Genomic DNA, 16235 nt, shown 5'->3' with positions numbered 1-16235 from the left:
ACTTCAGCCTGGCAGCTTCGTTTCCAGAAACCCAGGAGCCTTCCTCTTTCTAAGGAAGCAACCAAGGAGGTGGATTGCTCCCTCTTCTCATTTAACCCCATTTCCTTGGAGGAGTCTCTAACAGCCATTCAGAGTCTTAAATCTGGCTCACCAGCCGAAGCCGAACCTGCCCCATTAGTCTGCTAAATATGGCAGCAGAGGTAATCAATCCACTGGTAAACCAGCTGTTCAACGATTTCCGTGCATCTTCTGTAGTCCTCACAGGCTGAAAAATAGGCAAAACTTCTTCCACTTTTAAATAAGTCATCAGCTGAGCCCAATATGCCGAGTAACTATAGGCCCATTTCCTTGCTCCCTGCATTGTCAAAGATCTTAGAGAAATTTGTTACCAGATAACTCTCCTGCTACTTGGAAACTAACAATCTGCATTCTAGTCAGTCAGGCTTTAGGTGGAATCTGAGTACTGAGCCAGCCCTTCTTGAGGTTTTTCAGCAAATTAAGTGTACTTTAGATACTGGTGGCAAGGCTGTGCTGGGTTTGTTAGCTCTATCACCAGCCTTTGACATGGTATATCATCCATCTCTTTTGGGCCACCTCCTGAGGATTGGAGTAAGGGGTTGGAGCATAAGTTGATGGCCCCCTTACTGGACAATAGAGAACAAGAGGTATGGCTACTTCCTTTTGCATCTGGTAAAAAAGGCAATTTCAGTTGGGGTTCCTTAAGGCTCTGCCCTCAGCCCTACTTTGTTCAATATCTATTATACCCCTCTCACCTTTATGGTTGAGTCATTCGGTGCCAAGATAATATCATATGGAGATGATACCCAGATTCTCTTTTCCGTCGAGGATGATGAGGGTTTTTCCCCTGATTTAATCAAGCCTTGTTTCACTGCTGTGTTTGCTTGGATGCATTAGAAACAGTTGTTGTGTAACACTGACTAGACAGAAATACTATTTTTTGGCCCCCCAACTCATATGAACTAGCTGACATGCTGGCCGGTTGGGGTCCCCCTCCCACCCCAACTGAGCTTCTCATATAGAGGTAGCTTAGAAATTAGGAGTTCAGTTCGACAATCAGGAAACTTTACAACCACAGAGTAGTTTATTGGCTGGAGTGTGTCTTGGGCTCTTTTTTGTGAATAATGTTTATTGGGTTCTTACACATATAGAGTCATAAGCATTACAACAATAAAGGCATTGTCAATGGAAGCATCTAAAAAAATCATTACAGTATCAGCAATTATGCAAAAGACACTTGAAGTTAGTGATGGTGTTTGCATGGAATATGTAGACAAGGAGTACTGTCAGAGGTCATGGGTATATCTAGCAATAAATCTAGAAAAATTGAAGAAGGGAAAGAGGACTCAATAGAGCTTCTAACTATAATATACTGGTATCACCTGATTGGGTGCGACGTATGTCCAAGGTCCGGCATTCTCTATGTGAAAATAATGAAAACTGAAAGTCGCAAGGAGAGGCAGTAAATCCCCAATAACGGTAACCACAATTAAACAAAGGGGTCTTTCAATGGGAGAAAACCAAAAACAGAGGGGGAAATAAAGAGATGATGGGAGGAGTAGGAGCTCTGGGGTTAAAGGAAAGAGAAGAACACCATTCTGGAAAATGTACGAATCATATAAGTGACATTCAATCGAGCGAGTTGGACACAATGATGGCGGGCTGATGGGAGGAGGGAGGGTCTTCAGTTATGAGATCTTTGAACTGCTGCAGAATGGTTTGTGTTTTGGGCTCTTGCAGGCACTTAAAAAGGTAAATCTCGTTCATTGTCATCATGGCTACATGATTACATCTTTCTATACAACATGCAACAGAATATCATTGATATACATAAATTAAACTGAAACGTTGCATTCAAAAAATGTACTCACATCCATTTCTTGTTTGGATTCCATTAGTCTCTCGTGATCGATACAGTCCACCAGATATACAATACCATTGATGGCAGGGAGGTAGTTTTTCCACACTCTGCGGGCTTAATAAACACAATAATGTGTCAAACAAGGCAACTATAATTTAGTATTTATCTTTTGTGAGTGTAGCCCAAAAAAGCATTAATGTCTTCAAACAAATTTAGGATCACAGTCATGAGGAATCTCCAGCAAGATGGCTGAGAAGTGAGGAACTGTACTCCACTTACCTCCTACAACACATGTTGACATCAGAGCACTCCACAAAATCTCAACACCAAATAACCTCACACAATAGGTTGTATGTTAAAATAATACAGTCACTACCAACATATCATCAAAGTAAGTATGCAAAGGAAAGTACAGATTTACTACTCCTAATTCCTTCATCTACTTCCCATGACAATATGGTGGTAGTGGATACTGTGGAGTTGATGTACATGCATGTACATGCATGTCTATATAAAAACTCAACAACATTTTTACTGCTGAGTGATGTGAGATGCTGATGCTGCACGCTAGCAGTGAGCAGTTGGAGAATGTCGGAGCGGGCCGAAGGAGGCAGTGGTGGCTGCCAGAGGCCCCTGGTAGTGGGTCAGTCTAGTTCGCCACAGCCACCTGAACTTGGCAGTATTGTGTGGTCCCCACTCTGACACTACTGCTGCGCATCTGCAGTGAACGTGAGGAGGTCAGAGTGGGCCAGAGTAGGCTGGGCGAACTGGTGGAGGCTGCCAGAATGCCCCAAGCAGAGGGTCTCCTGGTTCACTACAGTCCGAAGTCAGCACCTTTGTGCTGGGTCTGACTTGCGGCTCAGAATAACGAGCCGTGGACAGGCAGTTACAGGCTGTACTAACCTTCAAGAGATTGGCAGCAGCAGATGGTCAGAGTGTCTTCTACTGACCTGGTGATGTTTATTGTGATTGTGGATTTTTGGGCCCCGATTATTATGATTGTAATTAGTTGTCAGCAAATATACTGTAGCAAAAGGGAGCCTGGTACTTCTTTCCTTTATGGATATGTCCGGCGAGTTCGAAAGGGTCAATCGTGGTAAGCTCTATGACTTCCTCCTGACCCTGGGGCTGGATGAGGCCTTGGTCATTTTTCTTTGGCCGCTCCATTGTGGGGTTACTGCTTCTGTTAGATATTGCCCGGCTTCTGTTTTAGTTAGCCATGTTTTTTGTTTATACAATCTTTCTGTATTGTTTATTTTGTTAATGATGTATCAAATGCCATGCTGCTTTTATGATTGTTTATAATAATCGAATAAAGATTATTTATTGATGATGATGGTGATGTTTATACTTGCGGCGAAGCCGAGTGACAGAGAACTGGTGCCATGAGACGTGTTTTTCTCATCTTGTTAAGTTGCCCTGACTTCTTGTACCATATCATTTTTGGACAAACGACAGTCCTTCACCAAATAGGACATGCTGAAGAGAGCTGTAGTGGGAAAGTAGAGCTTGTCCTGAGCTGAACAGAGCAGAGCAGAGAGTAGAATGGGAACCTGGAGCAGGGGAGATTGCAGCACATGAGTGCACTGATGCAGTATAGAGCTTGGCTCACACAGCACTGGGCAGTTGGGATGTTCGTGCCAGTTGCCGTGTTTCCACCACTTGACTGTTTACCTGGCGCCGCAGATATACCCGGCACTAGTTTGCTTGCTAATCAGCTACCCGAGAAGTTGATGGGTAGACAGGGTGACTGCTGTTGGGAACGGTGAATCCTTGGAGGTCTTGTGGTGGCACTCAAGGTATGAGGTAATTGCGGGCTGCTGCGGTTCGAGGCGGTGCCATTTTTGGCCCCTGGCCTTAAAACTCTCTTAGGACATACAGACAATGGATAACTGGATGATGCACTTTTGTGGCTGCGCAGTGTAAATCTGGTTTTGACTCGATTTATGGCAACAAGTTATGAATTACTGGAGTTGATGCTGTTAGGTGAAGGGGCACCAGTTGATGTTTTGAGGTCCAGAGATTTTATATTTTATATTTCCTTTTCACCTTCAAAAATTATTCCCAGCTTCCCTTTTATATCTCCAACTCTAATTCCAACCTCCTGTTTATGAGAAGAACAGAAGGGGACATAGAAGATTAGGACTAGTGGTTTGAAAAGGATTGAGGTGGGAGCCGATCTTGCCCACCAGCAGGGTTAAGCAAGATTGGTAAGGCCCTCAGAGATGGCCCTTCATACGAAAGAGCTTCAAAATCGTACAATCGTTTATCAACCCCCCCCCCCTGAAGGTGTTAGAACTTAATCTAGAAGGAATCTCATGAAAACAGGGGTTGAATCTACTGAGTCTGATTTAGCAAGAAAAGATGTAACAGTTCAGGACTTAAAATATTTGTATCCATTTAGAAATGTTTTGGGGGAAGATGAACTGATGGATGGTTTCTTAATAAATTCTTTATCCCCTCCTCTCGAATAAGTTCCCAAAATCAAGGGCCACATCCATGCCCCTTTTTGATGTGAAATACTTTCATGACATTTCATTGTCGGAGGCAAAATATAGATCTCCCAATAAGTTTGATTCACGTATGGAGCATTCACTCTTTTCAGATCAACTGTTAATGAAGTGTGCATTTATACTGGAGCGCATGAATTCACTTTCCCCACCTGGAGATAATGTGCCACAGCCCCAGATTGTGCACCCACCAATTTCTACCATGATGACCTCAATTCACTCAACAGTTTCTCTTTATTGAAATTGACTAATAAGCAATTAATGGTTCAAGAACATTCATTGTCGACGCTATCATTGATTGTGAAAGCACTAACAATTCAAAGGATAAGGTACAAAATAACTCTTAATCGGACACTAATGATGTTTTGAATATGTGATCCACGAATTATTCCACATAGCCCAACAGGACATTTTTAGAGTGTTGGCCATATTCTTATGGTTCCAAAATCCTTCCACTGAATAATGATTCAGTGTCAATTGAGATCTTTGATTCTTGTTGCCCTGTTAAAAATAAATGCATGGCCCCTCTAACTCTTGACCCAGGTCTTAGCCAAGTGAAAATGGAAGCAACAAATTTAGACGTAAATATGTCAAATAAGGAGGGCTCGGATAAAATAGTTTTGAATAGCGAGCCTGATTCCATTGCCCAGGTTATCACTGGTAAGAATGTCACCAAGCATGTTTGTTCTGATAAAAAAGTTAAGTTTCACACCTTTAAAGCCTAAAAGAAGAACAAACATACCAAAACTAGGTAGAAAGAAAGAAACCAGTGAAGAAAATCAGTTTTGTGACCCATTCCGAATTTAACACTTCACTGGAACTGAAGATTCCCGGCACAGTGGGAGAGCCGATACTACAATATTCACTCCACTGTTTGTGATATCATTGCAATAGGCCTGCTAGCCTTGAAAATGTGTAATGCACTATGCCCTTAAGGGGCTACATATATGATTACACTGCATTACTTTCTCCTGTTCTTTTTTTCCTGTGGTTATGTTATTTAAGGGCTTACTGCATGGTTACATGACCCTGTTTCCTCCAAATGCTATTTTTATTTTGGTGTTCTCTGTGGGCTGTTCTGAGTATTGCAGTCAACATACTATAATATTTGCAGCATGAAAGCATGCCCCATAATGCTTTGCAAGGCATTACTTTTACATTTTTGCTCATGTCCTGGGACAATGGGGCCACCTTCAAAACGCTCTTTCTGTCTATATCATCTCTGGGTCCACACACTAGGTTAGAGGAGACCCCAAAATAATAACCCTTCCCACCATTCAGTGTCTTTTAAGCTTTCTCATGGCTAGAACATTTGTTTTATAGCTGGGAGGAGTTTTGTTTAAAGGCCTTGTTTGTAATATTTTTTCAACAGGCCTGCTAGCCCTAAAATTATCCCTATGGGGCTGAGTATATGGTTACATTGTATTACTTTCTCCTGTGTTTTTTCATGGAGTTATACCCTCTAGGGGATAACAATATGGTTACATGACCATGATTCTTACAAAGGATATTTTTGTTATGGTACCCTCTATAGGCTGTTTTGAGCATTACAGTCTAATGCCAAAAGTTTTTTTCTGATAAAAATGTATATGATAATTGTATATGTTTTAATAATCTCTCCTTATTACAATTATGAACACGATTCAGGCCAATTAACACCCATATTAAGCTCTGACTGTTTGAACACTCTTGATATGTTTGGGTGACCCTTCTAGTTTATTTCTCCTCTGTGGCTGTCTTGTGTCTTTTTTGGGGCATTGTGTTAGCCAGCCAGCAACTCTGATGGCGGGGTGGTGAAAGTGGTATTCTATTGGAATTAGCATAGCATATTTAAATTAGGATACTAAATGGCAAAATTTTCATTTTTTGCTGCAGCTAGCTAGAGGAAGAAGGTAAAGTGCTTTAGTTATATGCACAGGGCCACTGGAATTATATGGCAGGTAAAGATGAAATTATGAGGCAGGGTTGACCACTTTATGTGGCAAGAAAATTCAAGTTATGAATTTACAATGCCAATAGCTCTAACTCAAGCAAATGCGAAACCTATTGTATTGCAAATGCTTGTTACTCTAAGTCAATTTCTTCTCCAGTCCTGAAAGACAGTTTTTTTTTTTGTTTTACAAAAATGGTATAGATGTTTTCCCTGTTTTTGGGAATGACAGGTTTAGAATGACTTCAACTATCCGCATACCTTCCAAGCCCTCCCAAATTTTATTCCAGTACACAATTCCCAGGAATTTAGCAGCCAACCACCCAGTTATTAAGTTATTAATCAGAATCGTCACAGACAGGTGAGGGAGAAAATGAAGAATGTAGATGATAGGGATGAATCAATACAAGAGGACAATATGGAAAATACTTTGTCCTGGTTTCCCAGGGCACTTGTTAGCATTTATTCCTCCTAGGATTATCTGGAAGTTATGCAGCTGGAATGTGGCTGTGGCTAGGCTGCAAGTTCTCCTCTCATTTGAAAATGTTAGCTTTTATTTTAATGATGCATTAATTATCTATCTACAAGACTTGGCTAGTTAAGGATTTTGATTTATATAATTATTTTGTTTATAGTTTCCCTGCCACACCAGCAGTCAGAGGTTGCCAAATCTGAGGAGGGGGAGGGTAACAATTCTGTTAAGACCCTCCTTTACTTGGAAAACCACAGAAGTGGTAGCCACTTTACAATTTGCTTTTTGTTGTGCACTGCTAATTTTTGGCATCGGATGACCAGTTGTATGAGTTTTTACTATGTAATATTAGTTTGGACCCATTATTGATTTTGGGCTTTTTTGCAAGACTTACAAGGGGTTCTCCTAAAATTGTTAGATCAATTTCCTAACTCTGTTTTAATTTGAGTTTGGGACTATATTATGAAAATTACAACACCAGCTTATAGGAAAGCTTGTTTTCTGGATCTTCCTTTACCCATCCTTCCAAATACTAAGTGCAATGTTCGGTTGATGCACTTATAAACATTGGCCTTGGAGTTAAATATGGCCCTAATTAATGGATAATTTGGCAATCTGGAAACTGGTAATTTCATTTGGTAAAGGGGCTTGCAGCAATCATAGAATGCTTATGTCTTCATTCAATATTTTTGGACCAAATTAATGACACATTTTGACATCTGTCCTAATTCATGGAGTGACCGTTCCCATCTTTATGCCATTCTTGACTTACATGTTATCAAGGTGATGAATGTAGCTGTATCACCCTTTGAATTACAATGTCATTCAAATGGTGTCTATGTTTAGAATGTTGTCCGAAATAATGACTTAATAAATTGGTTGTAACAAACTCTAGCGGTACTACCTATTAATATGGATTTTCCCCTCTTTGAAGATTTAATGAGTTCTCTGCAAAATACCTTCTCGATCAGACTCAATATTAAAGAGATTTAATAAGTAATTACATTTTTCTCTACACCTCAGGGTTAGTAAATATTCTCAGTCTGAAAGGATTCTTCTGAAAACCAACCAAGAGGAGAACTTTTGGCATGTTCATCAATCAGCAGTCTCTCAACACAATATGTGTAAATCTAGGCATATAATAACAAAAAGCTTAGGTGAGGATAGTAAAAACAACTCTATCCCTGTAGATGAAGGTACCTGGCCCTTCTACTTTGATGAGTTGTATGCACTGACTGATATACGTTTTCCCCATTTGAAATTGTTTATTCGTTCTTTAAATTCATGCCATCTTGAGTTCACATTGGAAGGGATTGAGAATACAATTGCAGAATTTGACAACAGCAGGGCTCAGGAGACAAGTGGCGTCCCTGTCCTGTATTGTTAAAGCTCATCCCTCTTTATGACTTGAGCTAAGCCTGACAGGTATCATTTTCCAGACGTGCTCTCAAATTATTCACTATTATTTTCAACTGTTCTGCAGCTCAGAAAATAAGTTAAAGAGAGAAATTTCATGGGATCTGCATGGGATTTATACAACTGGTACAATTTAGTCTCACAGCCAGAAGCAGATCGATATGAATTGTGAGGACGTTTTTTCATGTAGTAATAACAATATACTGAAGTCTTGTTTAAAAAATGTCTACGGATAAAAAGGTTGCACTTGAGTTGTATGTTTGTCAGATTTGAAATGATGCAGGTTTCCCTGAAGGCTAATTCCCAATGTTTGAAGGATATTTATGAAGTTTCAATTCAGTTCAATTCTGATTGGAGAAAATGTTTGGATTAAAAGCGATGAGTCCTATTTTTATCCGGACTGTCAATGTTGTGGTTCTAAGGTACAGGATATGAATCATGTCCAGGTCTTTCATATTTACATAGAAAATGTATTCATCCCATTCTGTTAAAGTATACATTTGCAACATATGAGGCAGCACTTTATTTATCGTCAAATCCACAGACTGTAAATGTTTGTTATAGTTTGATGATCATTTTTGGAACTTTTGCTACACTGTAGTGATCTATGTGATGAATTATGCCTATTTATTTTTTTATCTTTAGAGTGATAATAACAATGCATGAAGAAGCACTTTATTTAATCCCTTCGCTGCCAGGCCTTTCCCCCTGAAGGTGCCAGAACTTTTTTTGGCTATTTGGGGCAGGCGCTTAGGCTCTCATAACATTTTGTCCACATAAGCTACCCACGCCACATTTGCATCCTTTTTTTCCAACATCCTAGGGATTCTAGAGGTACCCAGAGTTTGTGGGTTCCCCTGGAGGAGACCAAGAAATTAGCCAAAATACAGCAACATTTTGTTTATTAAAAAAAAAAAATGGGAAAAAGGGCTGCAGAAGAAGGCTTGTGTTTTTTCCCCCTGAAAATGGCATCAATCAAAGGGTTTGCGGTGCTAAAATCACCATCTTCCCAGCTTTCAGGAAAGGCAGACTTGAATCAGAAAACCACATTTTTCAACACAATTTTGGTATTTTACTGGGACATACCCCATTTCTACTATTTGTTTTGCTTTTAGCCTCCTTCCAGTTAGTGACAGAAATGACTGTGAAGCCAATGCTGGATCCCGGAAAGCTAAACATTTCTTAAAAACAGACGAAATTCGGAATTCAGCGAGGGCTCATTGTGTAGATCCTACAAGGTTTTCCTACAGAAAATAACAGCTGAAATAAAAAAAAATATTGAAATTGAGGTGAAAAAACAGCCATTTTTCTCCACATTTTACTCTGTAACTTTTTCCTGCGATGTCAGCTTTTTGAAAGAAATATATTGTTACCTCTGCTGGACATTTCTGGTTGTGGGGCTATATAGGTCTTGTAGATTCATCAAGAACCCTAGGTACCCAGAGTCAATAAATGAGCTGCACCTCGCAATGGGTTTTCATTCTATACCGGGTATACAGCAATTCATTTGGTGAAATATAAAGAATTAAAAATAGGTATCAAGAAAACCTTTGTATTTCCAAAATGGGCACAAGATAAGGTATTGAGAAGCAGTGGTTACTTGCACATCTCTGAATTCTGGGGTACCCATTCTAGCATGTGAATTATAGGGCATTTCTCAAATAGAGGTCTATTTTACACACTGTTTTAAATTTGGAAGGAGAAAATATAGCGAAAGGCACGGGGCAATAAAACTTGTTCTGCCATTCTGTGTTCCCCCAAGTCTCCGGATAAAAATGATACCTCACTTGTGTAGGTAGGCCTAATGCCCGCGACAGGAAAGGCAACATGGACACATCACATTTTTACTTTGAAAACTGACGTGTTTTTTGGAAAGTACCTAGCTGTGTATTTTGATCTCTAGCTCAGCCGGCACCTAGGAAAACCTACCAAACCTATGCATTTTTTTAAACTAGACACCTTGGGGAATCCAGGTCGGGGTGACCTGTGGGGCGCTCCCCAGGTTCTGTTACCCAGAATCCTTAGCATACCTCAAAATATGGCCCAAAACACTTTTTCCGCATATTTCGGTGTTTTGCAAAGTGCCTAGCTGTGGATTTTGGCCTCCAGCTCAGCTGGCACCTAGAGAAACCAACTAAACCTATGCATTTTTAAAAACTAGACACCTAGGGGAATCCAAGATGGGGCGACTTGTGGGGCTCTCATCAGGTTCTGTTACCCAGAATCCTTTGCAAACCTCAAAATGTGGTTAAAAAAAAACACTTTTACCTCACATTTCAGTGACAGAAAGTTTTGGAATCTGAGAGGAGCCACAAATTTCCTTCCACCCAGCGTTCCTCCAAGTCTCCCGATAAAAATGGTACCTCACTTGTGTGGGTAGGCCTAGTGCTCGAGACAGGAAATACCCCAAAATACAACATGGACACATCGATTTTCCCAAAGAAAACAGAGCTGTTTTTTGCAAAGTGCCAAGCTGCGGATTTTGACCTGTAGCTCAGCCGGCACCTAGGGAAACCTACCAAACCTGTGCATTTTTTAAAACTAGACACCTGGGGGAATCCAAGATGGGGTGACTTGTGGGGCTCTCACCAGGTACTCTTACCCAGAATCCTTTGCAAACCTCACAATTTGGCCAAAAAACACTTTTTCCTCATATTTCGGGGACAGAAAGTTCTGTAATCTGCGATGAGCCTCAAATTTTCTTCCACCAAGTGTTCCCCCAATTCTCCTGATACAAATGGTACCTCATTTGTGTGGGTAGGCCTAGTGCCCGCGAAAGGAAACGCTCTAAAACACTATCTGGACACATCAAAACTATCAAATACAAAACTACCTGTTTTTGCGGGGGCACCTGAATTTTTGGTTGTGGCCTCAGCAGCCATACAGGGAAACCTACCAAACCCAGACATTTCTGAAAACTAGACACCCGAGGGAGTCCAGGGAGGTGTGACTTGCGTTGATCCCCCAGTGTTTTCTTACCCAGAATCCTCAGCAAACCTCAAATTTAGCTAAAAAACCACATTTTTTCCCCATTTCTGTGTGGGATCACCGCATCGGGACAAATTTCCTACCACCCAACATTCCCCTCAGTCTCCCGGTAAAAATGATGCCTCACTTGTGTAGGTGGGCCAAGTGCCTGTGACAGTGAATAGCCAAAACATGTTTAATTTGAGGAGGAACCAAATCAGGTCTAAAAGTGCAGTTTGAAAAAAAAAACATTTTTAGGCTGAAAAGTGGGGCAGAATTATTATCGGTATAGATGAGACAATGCTTGGTGGTAGGAATTCTTTTGATTCCTGCTGATTCCGGAAGGTTGCATCACAAAAATGTGGGAAAAATGTGTGATTTGCTGTAAAGTTGGCGGTTTGTAGGACATTGTGGGTACGAAAATAGTGCGGGTACATGTGAAGCACACCACCCTGGACTCATCCAGATGTTTAGTTTTCAGATGTGTCTAGGTCTTGTGATTTTTTTTACATGGCAGCGTCCCATAGTCCTAAAAGTACATCCCTCACCATTCCAAGTGTGACAATTTTGAGAGTTAGCCAAGCTCTCATGGCCCAGATGTAAAACCAAAATCCAAAATAATCAAATGTCCTCTTGCTTGCCGTGGGAGAAGATGTTTTAGTGTGTGGAGGGAGAGCTGAAAGACTGTTACTCCCTTCAGTTGGGGTGGTGGCATAACCATGTCCATACTGGTTGGTAGCCACCACCCCACTATTTTTTTTTTAATTCTCTGGCATCAGGTAGGCTTTCTGCCCTTCCCCCTCCCCCAGGGACTGAACCAGGGGTAATTGCCCCATCTGCCCACTGGTGGGTAGAACAACTTTGGCCCCTTTTATTTGGGATGGGAGTATGGCCATACTCCCCACCCTCCTTTTTTTAAAACAAAATCTTCCCTGGTGGGCTTTCTGCCCCCCTTGGGGACAGATGGGCCTTCCAAAAATAGGCTGATCTGCCCCAAGGGTGGCAGTTATGGCCAACAGTAATGTGACCCCATGGGGGGGGCGATCCTTGCCCAAGGGGCTGCCCCCCCCAAACAAAACACACACATACATACACACCAATCCCTGGTGCCTAAGTGGTGTCTGCCAGGTCTGTTGTGCATTGGCCTGCCCTGTGTGCAGGCATAGATCGGCTTGGAGCTGCCAAGTTCCTCAGCATGTTTGACTTAACATGTGAGTACTGGAAGACTGCCCTGACCGAGGGGACAAAAGAGAGGTCTATGTTCTCTACACCAGAAGGGCACTTCAACTTCCTGGTCATGCCCTTTGGGTTATAGCACGACCTTGCCAAATTCCAGAGGTTGGTCAACCAGGTCCTAGCTGGACTGTAAAGCTTCAGTGCTGCCTACTTAGACAACACTGTGGTCTTTAGTTCTAACTGGAAGAACCACCTTTGCCACCTTAATGAAGTGCAAGAGGGTATGCCTGACTATCAAGGCAGTAAGTGCCAAATAGTCCACGGTTCTGTGGTCTACTTCAGTCACCAAGTGGGAGGTGGCACAGTGCAGCCCCTCCAGACCAAGAATGAGGTCAATCTGGCTTTGGAACCCCTAAAGATCCACAAAAAAGTGAAAGCCTTCTTATGCCTCACTGTTTATTACAGGAGATTTGTCAAGGCACTATTGTTGCCACCTTGACAAAGCTGGAAGCAGCCACGTCAGGGGATCCGGACAGAGGTGTGCCAGAAAGCTTTTGACACTACTGAAGGAGGCCATGTGTACGGCAACCATGATGAAGGCCCCTGACTGCTCCCAAGAATTTATTATACAAACAGATGCCTCACAGTATGGTGTGGGGACCACACTTCCACAGCTAAATGAAGAGGGCCTGGACCAACCTGTACCCTTCATCAGTAGAAGGCTACTTCCCAGGAAACAGAGGTGGAGCGTAATAGAAAGGGAAGCCTTTGCTGTGGTCTGGGGGCTGAAGAAGCTAAAGCTATACCTGTTTGGCACTCACTCAGACAGATCACAGGCCTGTCAGATGGTTAATGCAGATGAAGGGTAAAAATCCCAAACTGTTGGGGTGGTCCCTCTCCCTACAAGGAATGCACTTTATGGTGGAACACCATCCTGGAACAGACCATGTCAATGCTGATAGTCTTTCCAGGTTCTACCACCTCAGTGAAGAGAACTCCTAAGGTGCAGTGTAGCTTTCCCCACTTTCAGCTGGGGAGGACATATGTTACACCTGGCTTCCTTTGCGTGGTTTCCCCTGACGGTTTTGCCTTCTGACCTCCTGTTTGCTGACTTGCTTTTTGCTGGCTTTACTCTGGGCACTTTACCACTGCTGGCCACAGCTAAAGTGCATGTCCTCTTTCCCTAAAACATGTTAGTGTTGCCTTATCCACAACTGGTATATTTCAATTACTTCCCTAGTAAAGTGCACTATATGTGCCCAGGGCCTGTAAATTAAATGCTACTAGTGGGCCTGCAGCAGCGATTGTGCCATCCACTAAATAGCTCTTTAAACATGACTCAGGCCTGCCATTGCAGAACTTGTGTGTGCAGTTTTAAACAGCTAAGTCGACCTGACAAGTTTACCCTCTTTCCAGGCCTAAACCTTCCCTTTTAATATATATATATATATATATATATATATATATATATATATATATATATAAAAGTCACCACTAAGGTAGGCTCTGGACAGCCCTAAGGTCAGGGTGCAGTGTATTATGTCAAGGTATTGAACAAACCCTGAAATCTGTTTTTCACTACTGCAAGGACTTTCTCTCCCATAGGTTAACATTGGGATTGCCTTATTACATTTTTAAGTGTAATTTCCAATTAGGAAGAGATGGAACCCCCAAGTGTGGTGTCTGTGGAATCACAATTTTAAATCACAACTGATGTACCTTCTCCCAGAACACTGTCGGTGTCGGACAGTCCGAGAGTATGGAATAAGGTCCCCGATTGCCCACACTGCTGTAAACATGAGGGATCAGAAATTCTCCCAATTGTGTATAAATGTGCTCTAGTATAATAGACTCTATATAGGACTTTTAATTGTGTTAGCTTGTATAGAGCTGTTATCGCTACATTTTTAGGGAATTGTAACGCCTCTATCCAATCATCATCATCCAGCTCTCCAACATTCAGCCTGCCATTTATGTCTCATTGTACCTAAATCTTTCAGAGAATTTCTCATGAGGGTCTCTTATGTTTCCTACATCAGTTTTGTTGACAGGGGGCATCTAATATGCTATATTCTAAGGGAGAAGACTCCATAGTTTCTTCCCATTCCGCTATTTGCGCTTTCAAAGCGTGTCGCAATACTAGGTATTTAAACTTTTGGGAGGGGTGCATGCAATACTCTGTTTCAAAGTGTGACAATTATCCCATTTTGTTGGCATCCCACACATCCTATTAGATCCCATTGTCTACAACCTTCCAGTGCTGTTACATCTGGCAATCTAGTGCCCAACCACAATGGGGTTGTATCATTTTTACTTGCGCATTAACTTGTGTGCTTCACCAGTATCTGTCCCTAGTGGTTATGCAGTACACTGATGTTCATTCACCTCTTCCTTGCTGGTTCGGTCTGGAAAGTCGCTTGTGTGCAACACTGCATGCAGGAGCAGCAGAAATAATCCAACGTTTTTTACTCTTTTCTTTAAGAAACCATCGCTACATCTGGAGTGCTGACCCACCTGCTTCGCACTGTCTAGATTTTTCTAGATGCATATGCATTATATTCAGTATTCAGGGTTCCTGTGTGAAGCTTGGTATGTCACGTCTAACATTTGTCAGCAGACCAGTGGTGTAACACGTTATTAAATAAAGCTGTTTCATGTTTATGAGAAAACAAGTATACATACCAGATTGCAATGGAAACATTTACTTTTTTTTAAATTAATCAATTCATACCACACTTCAGCCATTTCTTAACGCTATTAGTAGTGGGTGTTATTACCCAGTTGAATAGCATTTAATTTATCGACTTCTGAAAGATGATTCAAATTTGCAGGATTCAAACTTGATACTTGCCGATTGCAGTTTATTTGACCAGTGAGCTTTTAATGCACTGGGTCCTGCTGCAGTGCGAAACAATCATGGGACAGACATGTTCAAGTTGAATTCACTAGTGTTACCCTATGACAGGCCCCTGGCTAGTTTTTAGCGTTGAGTCTGTGAGAGCACGCTCTACCGCATACATCTCGCTTACAAGACACTGTTGTTAACAATAAAGACTTGGAGCCTGCCAGTTGTTTACAATTTGTTGGTTGTCTGGCTCTCTTCTTTACAGCTTCAGAATTTGTCAGTGCAGGCCTAGCATCATTTCCGTTTCTCTCTTTGGAGCAGGGACCAGACACTGATTGATTCAACTTAATCGGTTCCCGTCCGCTGCTCCCTATACGATTGAGGTACTATTTTGTTCTTTTTAACTTTTAGTGCCATGCACACAGAAGGGGTGTGGCTGGCAAAAACGCGCCCAGCAGGAGAAAATTGCAAAGATTTATTTTCTACACTTAACTTTCTTTTATTTTGGCAAGTCTTCTTCTCTCGCTTTGCACTCATGTTTTCTTTAGTTTTTTGCTTGTAGGCACTGTTCTCAAAAGAAGAGGATTATCTTGTTCTAAATTATGCAAAGCGACATTGTTTTTTATGTGTAATTTCTGAAATGATGCTGTAACCTATAATTGTGCAATACACCCAATACACCCCACTCCAATTTGCCCCACACCAATCCACCCCACACCAATCCACCCCACACCAATCCACCCCACACCAATCCACTCCAGACCAATCCAATCCACCCCACTCCAAAACCAAACCACTCACCCCAATCCAATCTATCACACTCAAATCCTCCCAACCCACCCCAACTCCATTCTACCCCTCTCTAATCTGCCCACTCTAATTCACCCCACTATAATACAAAATAATCTGCCCCACTCCACCCTGCCTCATTCCAATACAAAACAATCTGCCCCACTCCAATCTGCTCCACTCCAGTGTCCCCACTTCAATCAAAAACAATCTGCCCCACTCCAATCTGCCCCATTCCAATCTGCCCAACT

General features: G+C 41.8%; 1 protein-coding gene across 5 annotated transcripts in view; it reads right to left on the bottom strand.

The window, feature by feature from the left end:
• The window catches only part of SAR1B (secretion associated Ras related GTPase 1B), a 258431-nt gene that overhangs the window by 35205 nt on the left and 206991 nt on the right, over positions 1 to 16235 (bottom strand). For all 5 annotated transcript variants that reach the window (XM_069199254.1, XM_069199253.1, XM_069199252.1 and 2 more), the window contains one exon: positions 1890 to 1993. In XM_069199254.1, coding sequence (XP_069055355.1) covers positions 1890 to 1993 — 104 coding nt within the window. The remainder of the gene's footprint in view (positions 1 to 1889; positions 1994 to 16235) is intronic.

Source organism: Pleurodeles waltl, chromosome 7 (genome assembly GCF_031143425.1).
Source record: "Pleurodeles waltl isolate 20211129_DDA chromosome 7, aPleWal1.hap1.20221129, whole genome shotgun sequence".
Lineage (NCBI taxonomy): Eukaryota > Metazoa > Chordata > Amphibia > Caudata > Salamandridae > Pleurodeles > Pleurodeles waltl.
This window is presented reverse-complemented; position numbering and strand designations above follow the sequence as displayed.